Source organism: Lissotriton vulgaris, chromosome 9 (genome assembly GCF_964263255.1).
Source record: "Lissotriton vulgaris chromosome 9, aLisVul1.2, whole genome shotgun sequence".
NCBI lineage: Eukaryota > Metazoa > Chordata > Amphibia > Caudata > Salamandridae > Lissotriton > Lissotriton vulgaris.
Genome location: NC_141697.1, coordinates 1,103,838,529 through 1,103,863,027, shown reverse-complemented (window position 1 = coordinate 1,103,863,027; position 24,499 = coordinate 1,103,838,529). Strand labels below are relative to the sequence as shown.

Sequence of the window (24,499 nt, the reverse complement as noted above, 5' to 3'; positions counted from 1 at the left end):
AGGAGAAGGCACCCTTAATGGAAAGGTTGCAATGTCTCTTCTTTGGAGGAGGAGGAGGAGGAGGAGCTGGCGCATTAAGTGGTCTCTTTTTGGAACTGAGAGTCAATTGACCAGTCTTAGGATCCTTGACAAGAATTTTTTGGTTAGGATCAGGTGTGAAAAGTTCCTCTGAACAGGGCAGATCCCTAGGTGTCGAGGTTTTCTGCTCCGTAGGTTTTTCGGCCCTGAGTCGGTAGCTGATTTCGGTTTAGAAGTGTGCCCTTTTGAAGTGTCCTTTACTGGAACCTGTTTCTTCGGTTCAGTGTGTTTTTTCAGTTCTGGAGCGTGTAAATCTGGAGCTTTAGGCAGTTTTTTAGATGGCTCTGAATGCGGTTTCGGCATCGATGAGCCGCTGCTAGTCTTCGGTGCTGTGTGCTTCGGTGTCGGAGCAACAGTTGGCGTGGTTGACATAGATGGCTTTTTCCCCGGTGTCGGTGTCGGACCCGCACCGTGGATAGGCTGGCTCGAGCCCGAGCTGCCTGAAGGCTTAATGGGCTTCTTTGCCGGGCCCGAAGGTGGGGCGTGGGAAGCAGTCTCTCAGTGTGCACTCTGGCCCGAAGGTGAGGGTGTGCCCGAAGCCTTTTTAGAGGGTGTCGAGGAAGGTTTGGGGTTGACGATCTTACTTCCGACCCGTTAAGCTGGAGTGACTTCCTCGACGTCGGAGTCTATGGCGTCTGGGGAGCTGGTACTCTCTTCGGCGTGCTGGTGTTCTGGCACGTCGACGCCATCTTCGAAGATGTCGTCGGGGATCGAAGCGGACGAGAGGACCATTGTTCTTAGAGCTCGTCGGTCCTAATTCGTCTTCTTGAAGCGGAAGGAGGCACAAGCGGAACAGTCTTTAGCTTTGTGCTGCGGTGAGAGGCAAAGGTTACACAACTCATGTAGGTCGGTGTGGGGAAACTTCGACCCACATGGAGGACACTTCTTGAATGGCGTCCTTTCCATGAGCCAAAAGTAAGGCCTAGGTAGGCCCGAAGGCCTTAGTCGACGAGCGGAATCGAAGACTTAGAAGTTGAAGAATCGCGTAGATGTGGAGCGCGATCGAAACAAATCTGTCGAACTGGGTGAGGATTGCGCGCCGAAGGAAACACATCCGAGCCCAATGGCGGAAAAAAAAATCTGTGGATGGAGCCGATGCCCATGCGCAGTGTGGTCCAAAGGAGGAGTCGCCTATCTTGTGACTTCCAAAGAACTTTTCAGGACAACAACAAACTGCAAACATCCGGGCCCAACACTAGGTGGCGATTTATGCACAGTGTGCAATCTGCAGCTCATATGCCTCCAACATAATTATTTCAGAAGAACTTACAATTACATACACTGCAACAGTGAAACCGGTTTGCCATCTCCACATATCATGTCTAGACTCTTCTTTTACCTCAAAGGTTAAGGTTTGTGTCTTTCAAACTTTAAAGTAAATAATAGGTTTGTAAAATGTAACCCAATGCCCAAGCAGCTGTTAATGTCCAAATCCCAATCTATGTCTGATTGTAAGATTATTGCCTTACATCACATCAATAAATGATAAACTAAATTACACTGGGCAACTTTATATGTCTAAGAACGCTGCCAGCAGGTTGCATAGTATCAAATACAATCCAACTGCTCTTGGGACCAGGCTGAGCTTTGTAACAGATTAATTAAATACAAAAGCAAACAGAATAAGCCTAGAGAGAACCACTAGCACCACAACAGATCTTGATCAGCTATATTACAAACACAGTGTGCAAAAGTTACCTATGTCCCCCTACTCTGGTGGCAAATACAGGAGTGAAAAAAGAGTTGCTAAGTGCCCATCTTGTAACAAAATCTTGCTTTTCCCAAATAATATAACTGCACAGCTCTAAATGGGAGAGCATCAGAAGAGGAAAGATCTTAGCTCCAGTATTGAGCAGAGATCAAACCATAAAGTAGCTGGGTCGCTTCGTTTCCGCTTTACAACATATTGGCATAAGAAGCACCCCAGGCCATAAAGCAAGGGTAGACTCACTTTGAACTGTAAACACCATGTCTAATACTACCAGAAATACATTGCCTCATGAAGACTCTAGACCAGAGGGGAAGATTTTGGCCAAAACCTCTAGAGATTTGGAAACAAAATGAAGAAATCTACTTGAAGGAAAAGGCAAAATAAGTAAGTCTTATTTCTAGAAAAATGCATTTGTAGATATATTACAATCTTATATTTTAAGCGAAAAAATATTAAAAAGACAGGAGCCTCACTTGTGATTGTCACAACAGAGAGAAAAAAAGAGAACAGATGGATCTGCAAGTGTGATGCATTCAGGGATTGTAGTTGTTCTTGGCTGCTTTAAAGGGACAGGCAAAATCTATAATCCTTCAGGTAGTCTTTTTCTCAGCCAATAACGCCATGATCTTCATCTTCAGACCCATTTTTTTTTTAAATCACCAGCTTCAGAAAGGGGGACTACTGCTATTAAACGTAAGGGGAGAGCACTTTTTGAGAAACTGAACCTTGAGGGCGACACTAAATTCAGTGGAGATGAAATAAAAAATAATTTGAAAGACGTTTCCAACTGCCCAAAACAAACTCTCCACCTTGGGCAATGTGGAGAAAGCTTGGGTTTTATAGGGCAAGGAAGTGTGAATAGGCATCTATCAATGAGGGAGTGCCGTTCCTAAAAAACTAATCTTAAACTGAAAAACTATGGTTTATACCATTAAAGTCATTCTTACCCATATGTCCCCGAATGATTCTTAAAACGGGTCCTTTTGAAGATGGGGGTCCTAGATGTCATCTATTAATCAGCAATCAAGCTCTGTAAATTACTCAGAACTTTGAGTTAAGTCTTGTGCCAGTCAATAGGCACAAGTCTATCAGAGCCTGCACATCAAACTAGTGATGCAAGACAAACCAGGTGAAGGATACACAGCCCCTCTCTAAGCATGTACCTACACTGATCATGAAATATATGCGTTCAGGGGGATTTCAAAATCTGCTAGCAGCACCTGATGGTGTTGAGTCCAAGTATCCTTCTATTTTATGCATGTTGACTAGCTGTGACTAACACAGCTGACACTTTAGAGCCAGTATGGCCTAAATGTCAGGATCCTGGACCAAGCCACTATTAGTTTCCCCAGAACAAGTTCGAGGTTATGGAAGGAAGGTCAATAGTGGTTACGGCAACTTGAATCTGCTTCAAAACATGTGTTGTCACTACCATGTTTAAATTAGAACTTGGATACCAGTGATCTTTGTGAAATACAGCCTACTCACATTAAAAGTAGTCTTTGATAAATATGCATTAAGATTTTTGAAAACCTGGGAAAATGTGCAGTTTACTATACTTCGAAGTAATTTATCGTGTTTTTTGGCAAAAGCACATTACCTGCCAATTGAAATGGTTAAGCTAACTGTACCCAAGGCAGCCACTAAAAGTCTAGGAATAGTAGTTGATCCACAGCTGTCCCGGGGACCACAAATTAAAGTTGTAGTCTTAAACTGTGGCTTTATTCTATGAACGATCAAGAAATGGCAACCTTTTCTTTCTGTTGAGGCCTTAAATACTATTATGGCAGAAGTTATCAGTGCAAGGCTAGACTATGCAAATAGCATCTACCCTGGACTGCGGAAATGTGATACTACTAGATTACAATTGTTCCAGCATGAAGCAGATAGGTTGGACTTTAGGGCACTTCATAACACTTACGCACCCTAGCACTTCTGAAACAACTCGACTCATTACCAGTGAAACAGAACATTCAATTTAAAACCTGCTACTAAAGATATGTGGGATGGCCCCATAAGCTTTGATCAAGTGCTGAGCACACCCAGATGAAAGAACCATGCTCCTCCTAAGCAAATCTTCTGGTGTGCTAAGATTTTGCAAGTCAATGATTGGAGGCTGCATGTTTTTGGTCTTACCACCTACTGAATGGAACTTCTTTCAATTAGCCATGTGATCCCTAACTGAACTAAAAGCTTTCAGGAGTGCTTTAAAAACATAGCATAGAAAGAGTCAGCGTTGTACTCCTAACACACTAACTCGTTTTTTCCGACCTTTTCTCAGTGATACTGTAGTGCCATATCTTTGTATGAATGTGCGCTTTAAAAGAACTGCCAAATTAAGAATGCCGCACAAGCCAAATTAATAATGCAACTCAAATACTCTTGGCACACTTTTCTCATTTTGGTATTTTCTAGGCTAATCACATGCAGTTAAAGGACACATATGGATCTAAAGGTCTAGTATTGGTTAGCCATATTATATTTAAGTTTTCCATTGCAAGGACTGTCCATAGTCTGTTTTGCAGTGATTCCTCTGCTGCTATTCGATGTACCAATCAAATCTTCCCACTTTTAGTTCTTGCTGATGGGGCTCCTAAAATCGATTATTACTACTTCAGGCTGCTTCCAGATCAGATGCACCACAATTTCCTTAATACGACTTGGCACTTCCTTCCATACACCTGTAAGTTTTAGGAATGTCCCCCAGTCATGTATAGTAGAACACTTTTCCTTTCCAGATCCACAGGGTTTTTTATGCCAGTTTCCGAATATCTGCTTGAATCTTTGTGACGTCACACTACCACCAGCGCTGCTCTATATGATAAGTGCATTTTTACATTTCCAGCTTATTTCTCTACCTATAGCTCCTTCCCATGTACCTTGCTACCTCTATTTCCCATGGGTTTCACTTTTTTTCAGTAGCTTGTATTTAAAGATCACTGCCTGAACGAAGTGCAAAAGTAGTCATCTCTGTAGTTTCCGCTGTTCTATTAGCTTGATACATCATCCAGATTTGAACATATGTCAACATGACCACATCAGTAGGCCAAATTCCATTTACATTGGCCAAAGGACTATCATTCCCCTTACAAACAAATATAGTTTGAAATTCTACCTCTCAACATCTACTGAATACTGGACTCAGCAGAACTCAAATCCAGTCTGATTTATCATGAATGGTATAAACGGGCAGGGGATGGTAATCCAATTCAGTAACCGAGCTGTAACATCAAACACTTACCAGGGTGTGTGATATCAATTCATTATACATTCCTAGATCAGGGCTTGCACAGGGCCACAGAAGACTGCATAAGGATCTCCCAGTCACTGCTCCACAGGCACCTGTTTTTTTGTTTTCCCTCAATGTCCTCAGGGGTACAAGGTGTAGGTGGGCTGCCTGGGATTTTCATAGGTCTGGTGCCATCACAATTCTCTTTCTTCCCTCTCTGTTCCTACACATCCACTTTTTTTTTTATAACCGCATGATTTATTCCTTGGATATTGACATCTGAATAGCTCAAAACGAGTACAATAGTCGGGGCAGTATATTATTTCTAACTGTTGCTACTCGCTTTTTACCATGATAGTCAAAGATTTCCACCTGTTCAGGTCTTTCTGTCCTTTCTTGGCTTTAACTGCTATTTGTGGCAAAATCTGTAACTGAAAATCTGATTTTTATTTGTAGTAGGAGCTAGTAACTGCAGAAGCAGACCAATTTTGAAATGTGTTACTCCACTGAGTTCCCTGACCAAATTACATCCACTTAACGAGTCAGATACAGCATGAATGACTCTCGCACTACCATTAGCAGCTGAAACAGAAGGACATCAAGTAGGGTAATTTTAGCTCCTAACCTACTGAGAGGTAGTATCACTTAGGCAATTAACGACAGATACCCCTTGTATTTGGCCTAGTGCATCACTAGGTAGGGGTTATTGGCATACATCGAAACTCCCAGATTATAAGTTTCAATGAATGGCAGAAAAATATAGCCATTAAAAAGCAGTGAGTTGGTGCTCTTACCTACAACGGAATAAAGTTTCAGACCCAAATAAATTACCATTTTACATCGTAGGCTTCACTTTAAAGAATGATGTAACAGTGCAATAATATAACTCTGGGTATTATTTTATACCGGGTAGACATTAAAGAGAACAGTCACGGTTAGGTTTGAGAGGCATGTCACCATGCTTTATTTATACTTATAAAGATGGCTAGTGTCTTATGTCTTACCGTCGAGCCAGCTCAAAGGTCTGGGGCAGAGCCTAATCTGCTGCGTTTAATGAGGTAGGATAACACTAAACATTTATGAATTTTCTGGAACATCCGGAAGGAAGAAATTGATGAATAACCATAAAATAGATTTTACATAAACTCACTTTGGTCATCTAAGTTTTATTTTAGGATAAAAACACATCACCTTCTCTGTGCCAGTTTCTCCCGTCAGACGTTTCATGCTAGTATCGACTCTTGATGAGATTATTTTGTAACATTTTGTAATCCGAGCCATGCTATGAAAAAGAGCAGACTACACATGCTGAATGCATTTTAAACCTTCTTGGGTATCTAGGATTGTTTACAAACACTATATGAAGGGTCAACTTCACTGTAGTACCTTCAGGTCCATCCAAGCTTTGTTTCCTACAAAACACCAAATTCTTGAAAGTTTGTAAGTACATGAACAAATACTTCAATTTTTTGGTTGAGCCTGCAGGCAGCGCACATGCGCTGACGCTTATTGATGGACTGTTGTATCTTTAAATATGTTTTTAAAATAAGGGGTTTTAACCTGCCCATTACTTACCATTTGTTGGCATCCTAAGCACTCTTCTTTGTTGCCTTCTGATTTGGCAGCACGTGCAATGCAGTCTCTTCCTGGTCTTTGTGTGGAGCATTGACCAAGTCAGACAGATTAATTAGTGTCCGGAAGCTGTGATTGAGATACTATTCTTTTTTTCAGCATTTTTAAATAGCATGACCAGAAGTAATTGGGGCACTTTAAATAAACACCAGTTAAATTACACAAATTGAAAATCAATTTTATTAAGACAGCCGTGATTGCGGTATTCTTTTTTTTCTTTACTTTTAAATAGCGCAATCGGAATATATTGAGGAGCTTTATGTAAGCACCAGTTACATTACACCAGTTCACATATAATTTTATTAAGGCTGGGAGATTAAGTGATTTGCTCAGAATCACAGGATGTTGATACGAAGCAGAGACGCAAACCTGGTTCCTCAGTTCAGATGTTGGCATCTTTGCCCTTAGCGTCGCATCCTTCTGCCACCTCCTACCTATTCCTCCACTCAGGTTGGGCATAATGTTTAGCGGAGCCAGAACAGGATCATTACATTGCTGTCTTTCTAGGAGTGACACTGCCCGGAAGAACATGTAGGAATGCCCCATGTTTTCTTCTTCTCTCATGTTCCAGCATGGCGCTCCGCTATTATCAGTTCCGTTTCCCCCCCCCATTAAAGCAAGCCAATTGAAGCTAGGCATCCCTCCCTTTCTTTCAATAGCTTCAACCAGACGCAAAACCAGTGCAAAGGAAGAGAAAACAACACCTAGATAAGTTGTTAGCACAATACACAGGAGAAAACAGGAGAACGTAACAGCAACTTTTGAATTGGACGTTTTTTGTACCTCAGCGGATACACTTCTTTTGGGGAACTTTGACATTCTGGAACATCAACCAAAGGATACTTTTCAAACTATGCCTTGCAGGATCCATACGTTGTTAGTCAAGCCTACTTTCATCAAGGCTCCTGGCATGCAATAATTGATATAATGTCTGTGACCCTATTTTATTCGATTCTGCGAGTGAAAAACTTTCCTGTTATATACAAGCCCGTCTGCTTCTTTCCTTTACAATTTGTTCCCTCATGCCACTCCTGTCTGCGCTCCTACAGTTTTTTTGGTTTTCCTTCCTTGTTGTCCGCCTACCTCGCCGCCCTCCGCTCTCCCTTCCCGCCACCGCCGCTTTTCCCCGCCCCTTTTTCTATTCTGTACCCTCCCCGCTCCCGCCTCCCAGCTGCTCCGCCCACCCGCGCACTTGGCCTTAAATGGCGACCGTGCGACGCAGGTGAGTGTGACCCACTTGTGGGACACCCCCGTGCCGCACGGCCACCAGCTGCTGCGTGTGCCCCTTGCCTGCCCTCTGCCTCGCTGCCGGCCTTGTTGCCGGCTGCCTCCGCTGTTGTTGTTTTTGCCTTGTTTTTACTGTAATTTGTGCCTGTTTTTATTTATTTCGTTGTGCCTGTGTTTTGGTTTTCCTTCCTTGTTGTCCGCCTACCTCGCCGCCCTCCGCTCTCCCTTCCCGCCACCGCCGCTTTTCCCCGCCCCTTTTTCTATTCTGTACCCTCCCCGCTCCCGCCTCCCAGCTGCTCCGCCCACCCGCGCACTTCGCCTTAAATGGCAACCGTGCGAACGCGCAGCGGTCACGCGCAGCGGGTGCGCCGTTTGTGCGCCGAAGGCGCGCCAAAGGTAAGCCCGTCTGCGCCCGTCCGCGCCTGGACCGCGCCCAGTGCCAGGACCCCTGGCCCACGAGGACCCCGACCGACCAGCCTGACGTACTCCGCCGCCACCCTCACCGCACTCAACACCGGCCGACTCCCAGAATGCCATCAAGCCACTCCACAACGTACCCACGGACCTTTCAGCTGCCACGCCTGCAAGTTCACCTGCATCCGGACCAGCCTCGCACCAGCACCCGCCAAGTCGAACACCAGCAGCACCCACCTCAAGTGCATCCTGCTCAACACCCGCTCCGTCCACAGACACGCCATCGAACTCTGGAACCTTCTAGACGCCACAGCCCCTGACGTTGCCTTCCTCACGGAGACCTGGATGAACGCCTCTTCAGCTCCCGACATCGCCATCGCTATCCCAGAGGGCTACAAGATCGTCCGGAGGGACCGAAACGCCAACCAGATGGGAGGAGGCATCGCCATCATCCACAGGAACACCATCCGTCTCACGACCAGCACCGACAACACCCTGACCAGCGCCGAACACCTGCATTTCCAGATCCACACCAACCCGAACACCACCCTCAGAGGCACCCTGATCTACCGACCCCCTGGACCACGCACACAATTCAGCGAGGACATCGCCGACTTAGTCAGCCCGCATGCCCTCCCCTCCGCTGACTACATCCTCCTGGGAGACCTCAACTTCCATCTGGAGAACAACAACGACCGCAACACCAGCACCCTGCTCGACAACCTCGCCAACCTTGGACTCAAGCAACTGGTGTCCACCCCCACCCACCTCGCCGGACACACACTGGACGCAGTCTTCTCTTCCAGCACAGATATCGACTTCAGCCACGCCACAGAGCTTCAATGGACGGACCACAGCTGCGTCCACTTCACCTTCCAAGAGAACGACGACCCACCACCACCAGCAACAGGCCGCCCGCAGAAGCTGGAACAAGATCACAGCAGACCAGCTCGCCACCTCCCTGAGCCAGCACCCCCCCGCCAGCTCAGCGAACCCCAGCCAAGCCGCCGACAACCTCACGAAGTGGATCAACAACTGCGCGGACGAACTCGCCCCACTGAGGACCCTGCCTAGCAGACCCGGCAGCAAGAAGGCCCCATGGTTCACCGACGAACTCAAGAGCTCCAAGAAGAACTGCCGAGCCCTCGAGAAAGTCTGGAGAAGGGAACCGACACCGGACAACAGGACCTCCTTCAAACTTGCCACCCGGAAACACCACCAGCTGATCTGCGCCGCCAAGAAAACAGCATTCAAGGACCGGTTGGACAACAACGCACACAACTGCAAGGAACTCTTCAACATTGTGAAAGAGCTTTCCAACCCCAGCGCAGGAAACAACGACATCACCCCATCGCAAGACCTCTGCAACTCCCTCGCTTCATACTTCCACAACAAGATCGCGGACATACACAACAGCTTCAACAACCAACCAACGCACACCATGACCGAACAACCACCCCCCACCACCACCCTCCACGCCTGGACCCCGATCAGCACCGAAGACACCATCCGCACGATGAACTCCATCCACTCCGGATCGCCGACCGACCCCTGCCCTCACCACGTCTTCAACAAGGCCGACGCTGTCATCGCACCCCACTTGCGAGACATCATCAACACATCCTTCGACACCACCATCTTCCCTGAGAGCTGGAAACACGCCAAACTCAGCGCTCTACTCAAGAAACCAACAGCGGACCCCACCGACCTCAAGAATTACCGCCCCATCTCGCTCCTCCCGTTTCCAGCCAAAGTCATCGAGAAGACCGTCAACAAGCAGATGGCCGCCTTCCTCGAGACGAACGGATCCCTCGACCCCTCACAGTCCGGCTTCCGAGCCAATCACAGCACCGAGACCGCCCTCATCGCCGCCACCGATGACATCCGAGCCCTGATGGACAATGGAGAAACAGCGGCCCTCATCCTCCTAGACCTCTCCGCGGCATTCGACACGGTCTGCCACCGCACCCTAGTACGGCGCCTCAGCAACATCGGAATCCAGGACAAGGCGCTGGAATGGATCATCTCCTTCCTCGACGGAAGAACACAGAGAGTCCGCCTACCACCGTACAAGTCAGAGGCCTCCGAAGTCATCTGCGGCGTCCCTCAAGGATCATCTCTGAGCCCCACCCTCTTCAACGTCTACATGAGCCCCCTCGCGGCCATCGTACGCAAACACAACCTCAGCATAATCTCCTACGCCGACGACACCCAGCTGATCCTCTCCCTGACCAACGACCCCGCCGCCGCCAGAGCCAACCTGCACGAAGGGATGAAAGAGGTAGCCGAGTGGATGACGACCAGCCGCCTGAAACTGAACTCGGACAAGACGGAGGTCCTCATCCTGGGCTCCTCACCCTCCGCCTGGGACGACTCCTGGTGGCCTCCCGCCCTGGGCACCGCACCCAAACCGACAGACCATGCACGCAATCTGGGCTTCATCCTGGACTCCTCCCTCTCCATGACCAGGCAAGTCAACAACGTCTCCTCGGCGTGCTTCAACATCCTACGCATGCTACGGAAGATCTTCTGGTGGATCCCCACCGAGACCAGGAAGACCGTCACCCAGGCCCTCGTCACCAGCCGACTGGACTACGGCAACGCCCTCTACGCCGGTACCACCGCCAAGCTCCAGAAGAGACTCCAGCGGATCCAGAACGCCTCAGCCAGACTCATCCTCGACATCCCACGAACCAGCCACATCTCCGGACATCTGAGAGACCTTCACTGGCTCCCCGTCAACAAAAGAATCACCTTCCGCCTCCTCACCCACGCACACAAAGCCCTACACGACCAAGGCCCGAGCTACCTCAACAGCCGAGTCAACTTCTACGCTCCCAAACGCCACCTCCGATCAGCCAACCACGCCCTCGCCGCCGTCCCCCGCATCCGAAGAGCGACTACAGGAGGAAGGTCCTTCTCCTACCTGGCCGCCAAGACCTGGAACTCCCTCCCGACCGACCTGCGCCTGACCCAAGACCACCTCTCCTTCAGGAAGAAGCTGAAGACCTGGCTGTTCGAGCTGTAGCGGCCCCCCCCCCCCCCCCCCCCCCCCCCAGCGCCTTGAGACCCTACGGGTATGTAGCGCGCTTTATAAGTGTCACTGATTGATTGATTGATTGTGTTTCAGTGTTTACTTTTGTCTCACTCTATTCACAGCTGCCCTTTACATGAGCAGCAGTTACAGTACACAAGTTCACAAGTTCACATTCATTTTATTTTAGGCAGGGGGATAGTAAGTGATTTGCCCAGAATCAGAGGATGTTGAGACGATGCAGAAACTTAAACCTGGTTCCTGGGTTCCAAAGTTGGCATCTTTGTCCATAGCGCCACATCCTTTTTCTTCCACCCAACCACTCCTCCATTCAGGGTGGGCATAATAAAGCTGCAAAGTAGTGTAGCTACTGTACCACATGCCTTAAAGTTCAAAAACATAAAAAAGTTATGACGCGGCCATCGCTGACCGAGACATAGGTCTTATTTTGTTTTACTTTCAGGAATGTTGCACAGCAGCTGCGCTGCAGTGCAACATGGCTATAAAAACTTTGACAAAGCCAATATCTCTACAGTAGGCGAGATCTACTGGCTTTGCCAATGCTGATCCTTTTTTTACAACTGCACTTGAAAGCTTGAGCTGCAATTTCACCTACTAACTAGAGATTGAGGAGGGGTCCTTAAAGAACATCTAAGCTTTGGCCTAAAAGCTAAATTTCAGTGAGGAAAAGATCTGCTGGCCAAGATCGTTTTCATAGCCAATTGTGTTTTCATATGGCATACTGGTCTGGCACTGGTCATATCAAGAATTGAGATATCAAAAGCTCCCCTAAAAGTCTGTCTTAATGCAGCAACTAGGCTTGGAACGGTAACCAAAAAATACGACCACATCTCTCCACATCTGAAAGCGCTCAACTGGCTACCATACGAGGCAAGAATAGAGCTAAGAATTGCATGCGTGACACACGGCAATACACCACAAAACTCCTCACTACCTACCCCATAAAGTTACGCTGTCCGGGAGGCACTAGACCCGAGGTGATCTGAGGATTTTCTTCTGAAAACAGCATTAGTCAGTAGGAAAAAGACTTACGATCGAGCGTTCACTGGAGCTTCACCAAGGATCTGGAAGAATCACCTATGCTTCCCGATTCAAAAAGGAGACCAAGTCCTTTCTGATGAGTACATTTCTCCCATAACGAACAATGTGGTGAACAAACAATACTGTCTAATGTACGACAACAATTTTGACTCACTCTAATTTAATGATTTATTTTACTCCTCATTACATTTGCTTTATGTATGGATAAATGCATGCCAATGTTAGTGGAATACATAGCCATGCTCTTGAGGTGTAAGGTTTCCTCTTATCACTGTCTGCAAAACATATCTGTAGCATGTATACATTCACATGAACAGAATATTCACATGAAGAACTAAAGTCTCTATTTTAAGTTTTTCTATTTTTTCACACTTTGATTTATGCAGAGACCAAAAAGATGGGTGTCCTTTTTAGCAAATCTTCATACGTGATACAGTACAAATGGGTGTTGTCGACTGCCCATCTAGAAGCAGGGTTGATCTAAACTAGGTTCAAATTATTAGGCCCTCCTGCCGAGACGACACAATGTGGGGAAATTATCAAAAAGTAAGCTTAAATACTTGCAGAAATCTTTCATCCTTTCTCCCTGTTATGGAATATCCAAGGTCACAGTGGGAGTATTAAAAACACATGTCTCATCTCTCACCTACTAATCTGCAGTTTTTACATGGAGGTGATGAGACCAGTGAACACTTTGTAACAGACATGCATAGCCATATAATATCAGCGTTTTCCCCCTTCCCTATTTGAGATACAAGATTGAGCAGAGTACATGGAGCTGTTGTTCATACCACTAATACAGCAGCAGCCAGTGATAGGAAGGATGAAGTTCTAAATTTACAGACAAGGGATGTTGGCCCTAGAAAAACGACTGAAGGTGCTAACTGATTCTGACAATATTATTAAACTCTACTCCCTGCACCTGTGAAAGAAAGTCTATCCGCTGACTCTAGGATATGCTGGTGGGGTAGTTTCTGTCCTCACTTTTTATTTTGAAGTTTTACATAGAGCAAACCGGACTCCTCAGGGCAATGGAGCGCTGTACACAGACATCGTAAATACAACAGCAGGAAGGAAATAGGACTTTTTTTTAAAGGGTATCTATGAGAGGATAGTACTAGTCCCAGATTAAGAATTTTAATCTAGCTGGATTAATTTTTTTGGGGAGAATGGTATGCCCCCACCATAACAAGAGATTCTGATGGAAGAGAAGAATTTTGCAGTTTTCTATTGAAGGTCTTATGAGGGGAATTTTTCTTAATGGCAGGAGAACTGGAATTACAATTTCTAGGAGCATTACCCGAGAGAGCTTGCTTCATACAGCCAACACTTTTGAATGCAGGAGTTTCACGTCACAGACAGTGTGAGGTTGCTGTGGAGCCAATAGCTACACCTGTTGCCACACAGGAGCTGATGCGATGGTAAGTTCAAGGTCCAGTATGAAGGCTGTTGAAATTAAAACCGTAAGAAATCTGCTGTTCCATCAGAAAATCTCTCAAGATTTTTGCTGTGGTGCACTTTCAACTACTGAGCACAAGGTCATAATGGTCAACCAGTATGTAGTGAAATGAAAGGAGATTCTATGTTGGATTAATACGTGAAAACAGTTAAGACAAAGACTGCTATATAAATGCTTTCGTTGCGGGCTGTACAGTAAAGGCAGTAACAGAGGTTGGATTAAAGAACATATGTGAGATAATATTCGACTCGCGCAGGAACAAACAACACTTTGAACTTGGAACTTCATGGGCGCCTCCTTAACAGTTTCAACATCTCATACTATTTTTATGCAGACAATAACCAGCAGTACCAGCAAGACATCTAAAGACATAAAATTTCTCGGTTGACAATTGTGAATATAGAATGTTTGATGTCCCAGCATCACCTCAAACTGAATCCCTCGAAGACTAATTTCTTCTGATTGTTCCTTCCAACAGATCTGCACCACTACAATCCATGTTAAGTGCTGCTAGCATCCTCAAATATGTTGACCATGCAACACCCTAGGTTTTCAACATGACAAAAAAACTCAATCCAACATAAATGATTTGGCCAAAACAGTGTAACTTCAAATCAAACTCCTACGTGGAGTTAACCATCCCCCTCTAACTTGAGGATTTCAAACAGGTCTCCTTTCTGAGGTAACCACTACATTTGGCTCCCCAAAAGGAATCCCTCCACTCTGCTGCTAGACTAGTGTCATGCTCAGGGTAACACGATCACATCATCTCAATCTTGATTTCACTAAACTGGATATCAATTTAAGCAATACATATATCCTGAAGCTAGCTTGCATCCCCACACCGGTCTTCAGAGACCCCAGTGTGGGAAACTGTTGATCGCCAGGAGGTCAACGTATTATTCAAACATCCTCTTATTAGAAGTGCCCTCCTAGATGGAATAAAAAGAACACTCAAACAAGCATTGGAAATGCAATAGGTCTCGCATTAGGAAAGTTTGAGCTATTGGTCTTATAAATGACATTTTTCTTATTTATGTGTTGCTTTTTAAAATAGGCAAATTAATAGCTTTGTCATTTACAATGCCAATAGTTATAACTTTCTCAAATGTGACACCTATAGCATTTGTAATGCAACATGTTTTGTATTTACGTGACTTAGATGTATTGATATTACAAAAAACAATGGCTTTTAATTTTTTAAGTAATTAATACTTAAATAAAAGTTATTGTAATTTATAATGGCAATAGCTTAAATTTTAGTAAATAACTTTTGTGAAGATTATGTTCAGTGTGTTTTATTGTGGCAAAAATCCAAGAACAGAAGTGAAATATTAACCTCTTTTTGTGACATTTGTATTAAAGCTTGAAACATTTAGAGAACATATTTGAGCCGGTTGTTATTGAATAGTTGCACAGATTGATGCTGTGGTGACACCGAGTGATGTTGTGGTGGCGACAAGTGATGCTGTGGCGTTCAGTGATGTTGTGGTGCCCCCTGAGTGATGCTGTGGTGGTGCGATAGACAGATAGATAGCTAGACAGACAGCTAGATAAATAGAGCGAGGGCGGCAGGCAGACAGAGCGAGGGCGGCAGGCAGACAGAGCGAGGGCGGCAGGCAGACAGAGCGAGGGCGGCAGGCAGACAGAGCGAGGGCGGCAGGCAGACAGAGCGAGGGCGGCAGGCAGACAGAGCGAGGGCGGCAGGCAGACAGAGCGAGGGCGGCAGGCAGACAGAGCGAGGGCGGCAGGCAGACAGAGCGAGGGCGGCAGGCAGACAGAGCGAGGGCGGCAGACAGAGCGAGGGCGGCAGACAGAGCGAGGGCGGCAGACAGAGCGAGGGCGGCAGACAGAGCGAGGGCGGCAGACAGAGCGAGGGCGGCAGACAGAGCGAGGGCGGCAGACAGAGCGAGGGCGGCAGACAGAGCGAGGGCGGCAGACAGAGCGAGGGCGGCAGACAGAGCGGGGCGGCAGACAGAGCGAGGGCGGCAGACAGAGCGGGGCGGCAGACAGAGCGAGGGCGGCAGACAGAGCGAGGGCGGCAGACAGAGCGAGGGCGGCAGACAGAGCGAGGGCGGCAGACAGAGCGAGGGCGGCAGACAGAGCGAGGGCGGCAGACAGAGCGAGGGCGGCAGACAGAGCGAGGGCGGCAGACAGAGCGAGGGCGGCAGACAGAGCGAGGGCGGCAGACAGAGCGAGGGCGGCAGACAGAGCGAGGGCGGCAGACAGAGCGAGGGCGGCAGACAGAGCGAGGGCGGCAGACAGAGCGAGGGCGGCAGACAGAGCGAGGGCGGCAGACAGAGCGAGGGCGGCAGACAGAGCGAGGGCGGCAGACAGAGCGAGGGCGGCAGACAGAGCGAGGGCGGCAGACAGAGCGAGGGCGGCAGACAGAGCGAGGGCGGCAGACAGAGCGAGGGCGGCAGACAGAGCGAGGGCGGCAGACAGAGCGAGGGCGGCAGACAGAGCGAGGGCGGCAGACAGAGCGAGGGCGGCAGACAGAGCGAGGGCGGCAGACAGAGCGAGGGCGGCAGACAGAGCGAGGGCGGCAGACAGAGCGAGGGCGGCAGACAGAGCGAGGGCGGCAGACAGAGCGAGGGCGGCAGACAGAGCGAGGGCGGCAGACAGAGCGAGGGCGGCAGACAGAGCGAGGGCGGCAGACAGAGCGAGGGCGGCAGACAGAGCGAGGGCGGCAGACAGAGCGAGGGCGGCAGACAGAGCGAGGGCGGCAGACAGAGCGAGGGCGGCAGACAGAGCGAGGGCGGCAGACAGAGCGAGGGCGGCAGACAGAGCGAGGGCGGCAGACAGAGCGAGGGCGGCAGACAGAGCGAGGGCGGCAGACAGAGCGAGGGCGGCAGACAGAGCGAGGGCGGCAGACAGAGCGAGGGCGGCAGACAGAGCGAGGGCGGCAGACAGAGCGAGGGCGGCAGACAGAGCGAGGGCGGCAGACAGAGCGAGGGCGGCAGACAGAGCGAGGGCGGCAGACAGAGCGAGGGCGGCAGACAGAGCGAGGGCGGCAGACAGAGCGAGGGCGGCAGACAGAGCGAGGGCGACAGACAGAGCGAGGGCGACAGACAGAGCGAGGGCGACAGACAGAGCGAGGGCGACAGACAGAGCGAGGGCGACAGATAGAGTGAGGGCAGGGAGTTGAAGGAGGTGGGTGGAAGAGAGGAACAGATCAGCAGAAGAGAACAGGGGCAGAGAACAGGGAGTTGTAGGAGGCAGCATGGAAGAGAGCAGCAGATCAGCACAGCAAAAGAGAACAGGGAGTTAAAGAAGGAGGCGGGTGGAAGAGAACAGCAGATCAGCACAGGAGAAGAGAAGAGAAAAGGGAATTGGCGAAGGAGGTGGGTGGAAGAGAGCAGCATAACAGCACAGCAGAAGAGTACATGGAGTTAAAGAAGGAGGCGGGTGGAAGAGAACAGCAGAACGGCACAGGAGAAGAGAACAGGGAGTTAGAGAAAGAGGCGGGTGGAAGAGAGGGAGGGCGATAGATAGACTGAGGGCAGCAAGTGATACGGTGAGTGAAGCTGCTTAAAAAATGTGTTTGTTACCTTTGTGGCCTTAGTGCTGAGCGCACCATTGATTTTATCAACTTTTATTTGACCTTTTATTATAGCTTACACTACTAATGGGCTAAGTATAGCATAGTAAATGGGGTAAAGAGGGGAGAGTCAGTAGTATTTAAACTGGAAAATGTAGTAACATTTACATTATCGGATGTTGCAGCATAAAGTATTTACATTCTTGCGCTATATAGGAGAAGCATTGCCTATGAAATGTTGATACTAAGTATAGCATTAAAAGGGGGAACTTTTGCAGTACTAGTAGTGAAACAGTCCAACTCCTCATAATTTTTGATAACTAATATTGTACTTAAAGGCACACAATTGGCAGTAGCTAAAACATTTTTTAGTTAAAAAACATCATGTATGTAATGTTAAACGTGTACATGTTTTGCCTGTTTGCTAAATGTATGGAATAATCTGGACTGTAAAGAGGTTCTGACTATTTGTTTATTAACTGTTTGGCTTTTTTGATAACCGTCTAAAGAGGGGTTGCTGAAAGCTTGGTTTGCTTTTGAAAAATCCGGACGGCATATAGCACAGTAAAAAGAGTGGGAGGGGGCAGTACTAGTGGGGAATTTGACAATGAAAGTATATTTTTAAATAATAGCGCATTTAATGTAAATGTGGCTTTGGGGCAAATAATTGGCAATAAAAATAACAGAGCGGAAAAGCAAGCCTTGTAGTTAACAGCAACAATACAGCCTTGTTAACAATTACATGGTAGTTTCTAAACTTGTGGAGTAGTTACCTTGGGCTCCAAGCAGACGGACGCCACGGTACGCAGCTACTTTGAAGTTTTTTGTTGTCCCTACGGTGCTAAAGCACATACTGTGAAGAAGACGTGCGAAGTACGTGGGTGCGGCTTTAACACCAAGTCAAGCAGCAAGGGTCTAATGATGTGTTTGTATTGTAAAAGAAGTTCAGAATGAAAAAAAGAGGCTTGTAAATGTTGTGGCTGTGGCTACAACAAAACGGACGTTAGGACAGACAATAACGTAGTCTTAATTTTAAAATAAGTGTGTGTGCCGAGGAAGCAAATAATAGATAGAAGTAAAAATCTGCTAATAAAAATCAAAAATAATAGGTTTTTGGTTAAAAGGCACTATTGTAGCAGGGTTATACTATTGTAGTGCTAATAAACTTTGAAATTGTTAATAAGCAAATGAAATGATGTGTTTGCAGAGCGCACAAACTGCTAGCAAGCAAGCGAGTGCAGTTACATTTTATACTGCTGGTTTCAATACCTGTTGATTAACTTTGTAGCATGTTTGCAGAGCGCATGAACTGCTGTTGGCTATGTATTTTGCTTACAATAACAGCACATACAGTACAACACAGTAAAAGGGAACGCCGTTGGATTTTTCTGTAGTTTGCTACAATATAGGAGTCATTTATTTTGTATGTTCTTGCTACGCACATTAACTGATGAAGCGTGTGTTAGTTTGAACAATATTTGCTTGTTGCTTTGTTGCATGTTTGGGCTGAGCGCATTAAGTAACATAGCTTCACGTTAAAACCGAAGTGGTTTGTGACAAGTTTTCGTAATAGGAAACAGCGCATAACATTTAATTACCGCTAGTTCAGTTTGCTTGTGGAAAAACTGATCCCCCCCCGCCTTGCATAACCACCCCCGGGCCTTGGTGTAAAAGGGCTTTATTGCCATTCTTGCTGTCTTTGGTAACGTCGCAAAAAAAATGTCAACTTATTTCCCTTTTTCTTCTGAAAGATTTATCCCGTATTTATAAAAACACCAACATCTCTTCGTACCCGCAATCTATATCACCCGTAATACCTTTAGTGTCACAGTTGTATGTATGTGGTTTTTCTTTCACCTGAAGACTGATTAGAATGCAGTTTGGACTCTGCAATTAGAAAATGTCAATCTAACAATATCTAAATGATTGAAGTTACTAATTACACTCCTGTACAACCAGCAGCCGTACATCTCGATTGCCAACAAGGGTATCTGCTAATGTACGCACGAAAGTGAAGGTGATTGTTTGACCGTTACGTGTTAATTTGACAGCTAATACATGGTGTTATGCCAAAAATATAACATCAGTCGGTTGGGAGCTTGTTGCCGTTTAGATCATATTTTGCTTCCTATTACCAACAGTGAACAGTGCCTTGGCCTCTGTTGCCACCTGATGGTCAGATGTAGTATTGCATTTCTTCATTGTTTGCTACCCAGGCATGTATGTATTTAGTCCAAGAACGAATAACAAAAGCTCAAAGACGTTGCTGTATATTATCTTTTAGGGCGGTGAAGTTTCGTGGAGTAGTTTAGGTTAGTTGAGAGTGAGACCAATATAATGATAATATCACCAAGTAGACACCATTGCAGATTTCCTAAGCTGCCAGGAAAATTCTGGCTCGAAATAGTTGTTGCTTAAAAAAATATGAGCCCAAAGTAAGCAGATGAATGTATGACCTAATTACTATACAATTGTAATTATTGCTAAGAAAACAAAGAAGGGAGACACGGCCTAGCGGCCGTGAAAAAAAGTGGGCAGGCTGCGATCTGGGTGGCAGGCTGGCAGCCTGAGAAGCGTCCGTGAAGCAGGGGGCGGGGAGCCGAACCCTTTGATGTAGCTCAAGGCCTGGCGGCCGTGAAAAAAAGCAATTAGGGGGGAGGAGAAGTGATGTGCACCCGCTTTTTAGGTCAATGTGCTTGCGCATTGAGCATGCTTTTCACGGGCACAGCATGCAATCGTCCAATGAATAAGCTCTGGTTAAGCCCCAATATGTCTCGCAAACTCAATGTGCAAACGCATTGGCAGGCGAGCCCTAAAAAGTCTTATCAAAATGTGTTTTCAGGTGGTGGAACGTCGGTCCCTCACCTGTCAGACACAGCGCCTCACATGAGGTCTTCAAAGCAGAGACAAAAACTCAACTCTTCCAACAATGCCTCCTAAATAGTCCCATTATCTTCTTGCTTCTGTCAGCTCTCAGCCCAATTTCAGACTAAAGAGCAAAGACATAATCTCCATATTAGTTCTTACCCATTACTTGGGCTGGACTTGAGAGCAATACTACAATCAACCCATCTTTGGGACGCTATCTCTATCTTTGGACGCATCTGGTACATATTTCGTTACTGTCTAAAGGTCTGCCAATTGAATGGTCCAGTGATGGCCACAGTGAGATTCTCATAATGGATTATGCTAATCCTCAACTATACAAAATTCACTATCTTTGGCTGGTTGTTCTATATTTTCTGTAGTATGACTGTGTGATGCTCATCTTGTACCACATTATTTTATACATAGTTGTATACCATGCATTTTTATTTGCCAACTCGCTACAATATATTTCACTGTTTGGAGTGGCGGGGGAGGTTGTTCTGTAATACTCTGCACTACGTAAAACACACAGACAACAATTGGGCTTTAGTCTGCTTAATAATAAAAAAAGAGAAACATTCACATGAGAAAAAAAACACTTTGCATAGTATAAACATACTTTTTTCAGTCTTCAATTCCTGCTAAATCCGTATTTAGATGCTCCACTGTAATATCTACCAGGGATTTGCAGGTTTGCAGCCCTTCATGCTCACACAACCTTTCAGAAATTTAGATGGTAGTTTTCTAATTGCATTTTAGATACAGCTATTTCCCAACATGCAGTGCTATTTTGATACTTTCCAGACCCCAAACTCTTCCTTCTTACAACTGTTTTGATGGATGACGTATGGTGGAGAAATCCAGTAATCCACCATGAAACATGCAATGTTGGATACTCAACTGGCAGTCTCTCTCATCATAACTGGATGTCTGTACCATCTTCAAATCATCAAATGCTTTCTTTTGACAAAGGATAGAAGGGTATATATACAGCCCAGGATGTGCTGCGTGTTAAGTCTTACAGTTTTTGTAATCTTAAAATCTCACCTCTCAGAAAGTTCAAAAGATTTGGGGTACTGAATCGGACAGAATACAAAAGTGCTAAAACTAGAAGTAAGATTTAATGGTGAACTTACAGCTGCAGGTCGAGGGTGATGACCTGAATAATGACAGTCCAGTTTTTCAGAAAGTTCTTCTTTTTCATCACCTTCCCCGTCATCACTAGATAGCCGAGAGGCTGGATCAACTGCAGGCACAACAGGGTGTGGCGATTCATGGACAGATGGCGAGTCGCTGGGAGGGTTTCCGCTGTGCTGCACTGGGTTCCCTGTAGGCCTAAAGGATCAAACGTACTTGCATTTTAAGCAAAAATTACCATATCCTGAAAGTGTCCCAGAGCGGAGTTCCTGTTTAAGAAACCTCTACTTAAATGATCAAAGCTACAAAGCACAAATCTAACTAGAAATGCTTATGCATGTGAGGTTCCTGGAAATATAGCTATGCTACCTTAAGAGGAGTATTTAAATACAATACGTACAAACAAAACAACCACAAAATTAATCCGAACACAAAGATCAATACAGGTTTTTCAAACTTTAGACCAATGTACCATTACACTGGCTAGCAAAGAGGTTATTCTTTGAGAGATATCACGGGTTAGCTTAATATTTCCCAATGATTTGCGTTAACTAGTATAGAGTATTTTCTTAGCACTCAATCTTTAGCTCTCTATTGGCGACATTATTCCCCAATGCTCATAATAGATTTACCCGCCCTCGAAAATACAGAACTTACTGATTATTGAAAAGTAATGCTACAGTCACGTCACGCAACAGCATCTCTAGTAGCTCCACATACTAATTAGAACACCAAAAGTGTAACCCATAAATTCAAACATCTAACAGTGGTATTTTATTCAAAATTACGTTCTGAGTAAAAGTAGTATTATGTTTTGTAGCTTTTCCTTACCTTGGAAGACTGGGGTTGACGGGTTTGGGTTTACAAGGTAATGAATGCTTGGAGTCTGACGAAGTAGCTCCATGAGAATTTTGGTGCAGTTCCTGTGAAGTTTTAGAAGGCGAGGGATGTGGTTCCCTGAGAGCCGGCATCGGAGGAGGATGTTCAGAGTTGCGAAGCAACTCCCTTTCCCTGGTATTGCTTTTGTGCTCAGCCAACAACACATCAAATCGTTTTCGTCGACCCTGAACAGCCCTCCGGTAACTTAAGGAATGTGTCTGGAAACAGAGAAGACTAAAATTATTATTATTTTTTAAACAAATCACATTGGGGAATCAGAGAGCAAAATTTGCCAACTTCACTTTGTAGAAAGTCATTTTAAACAGGAAATATTTAGTGTTTTTTGTAGACCTCCAAAACTATCCATCATACATGATGCTATTCGGCTAGGCCAACATCAAAATACCGACAACACTCTGCTACCGCAAGTAGAACTCAATTCTACAAACGTTAATATAAATCTGAACACAAGTTCAGACACAAAAAAGGTCAATGGTTTCCACTAGTATCAAAGGACCATGGAATCAAATGCACAAATGCATTCCTTAGCATCTAAGTGGGTATAGAAAAGAACAGCTCTAACTATAACAATGATGGAATACAATTACCCTTGAAAGGGAATCATGAAAAGAAAACAGACATCTGTACACTCATTTACCACGGATAGTGAAAGTGGCACCTTTTGGCCTTAATGTCATAATAGAGAGTGACATCATATGAACTTTGATGCAGAATGTTACTAGGAAGTGATAATATGACCTTCACCCTGATGACCTCACAATTGACATTGCCGATGTTTCACAGCAACTGTATGATTATTATAACACAACACAGGTAAATGTCTATTTTTATATACTACCATATTAGGGTGCTGACATGATATGCAAGAGGGGCATTACTTGTTTTTCTTTGTAGCCTGTGCTGCGCTCCACTACCTTTTGGCTAGTTTTGCCCTAGAGAAACACCACGTACACACATATTACATGAACACTAATTTCACAAACTACGATAATTTATTAGAGGGTATCAAATCAAATCAAAATACTTTATTCGGTTTATGCGATACGAAACCATAAAAATTCATAATACATACAATTTACAATCCGAATTATAATAAAAGCAGTATCAGAGGTGTTTGTGGTTAGTCATAAGGGTACATGGTTAGTCATTTTTACATGTCCAGATGTTTCCCAGAAGGTCATGATGCATTTTGTGAAACCTGTCACATAGGGTATGTTTTCAGAAGAGGAGGAAGACACGGAATTTTGGGATAAAAATCATGTAGGTCCCATAAGGATATTGAGCCGTCTCTTACTTGTGGCGGCCAAGTTTTAAAGTAGGGGACGATATTTCCGTCTCTAAATCTCATGAGTACCAAATCCCCCGCAACATCTTTGGGAAGGGAGCCCAACCAGTCCACCCTTCTGACGCTCCTTATTGCTCCGTATAAATGACGAGGCAGTGGCCTATTTTTTGACAGCCAGAATTTGGTTTTATTGAGTAAATCGTGCTGTCTCTCTGTTTTTCCAGGTGGAAGAGCAGGTACACCCGCAAGAATGCACACGTATGGGGCCGCCTCCGGTGGTAAATGAATGGAATTAACTTTGTTATGACCTACTCTAGGTGCGTTTAGCTGTGGGGTGGAAGCTTTAGCAGGGCGTTTGTCTGTTTTTTGCCCTGATGCACTAGGGCCAGCAGGTTGTGTTTGATGCCTTTTATCCTGCACAAGAGGTATAGTGCCTAGGTAAGTAGGAGGTGGCTTAGGGCGATTAGATGTATCACTACATTTGTCAACCAGCGGGTTAGACTTGATGGCTTTCTCTATATCAGCGAGCCTATCCCCTAACATGTTAATTTTTTCTAACAGCGGAGCTATCATAGAGCTGACCAGTTGTTCGATAAGGGGTAGTATGTGCAAGTGGGGAGTAGATGTTAAGAACTCTGGATATTCAACAGTCGGTGGAATCACTGAGGAATTAGCAGTGGATGGGCTTGGGCTCAATTTTTGGGTCATTTCCTCCTTGATTGACACCGTTATACTTCCTTTTCCCAGGTGGGACCTGAGGGGGGTCTATACTTTGGGTGATCGGGCTGGAGGTTTTGTTAAGTAATAAGAGGGGGTCTAGGGGTGTAGCCTTAACTGGTAGTGTACTAGCGCTTTTGGGCGCAGGAGGAGTTTGTAACGTAGCGTAGTTAGTTTTACATAGGAGGTTTAACTCCTCAAACAG

General features: G+C 45.9%; 1 protein-coding gene across 1 annotated transcript in view; it reads right to left on the bottom strand.

Moving 5' to 3' along the window:
- Positions 1-24,499, bottom strand: part of ATXN7 (ataxin 7) — a 344,046-nt gene that overhangs the window by 80,496 nt on the left and 239,051 nt on the right. Inside the window, exons 7-8 of the mRNA XM_086939559.1 lie at positions 22,224-22,489; positions 21,392-21,590 (exon numbers count right to left, since the gene is read on the bottom strand). Of these exons, the coding sequence (XP_086795685.1) occupies positions 21,392-21,590; positions 22,224-22,489 (465 nt within the window). The remainder of the gene's footprint in view (positions 1-21,391; positions 21,591-22,223; positions 22,490-24,499) is intronic.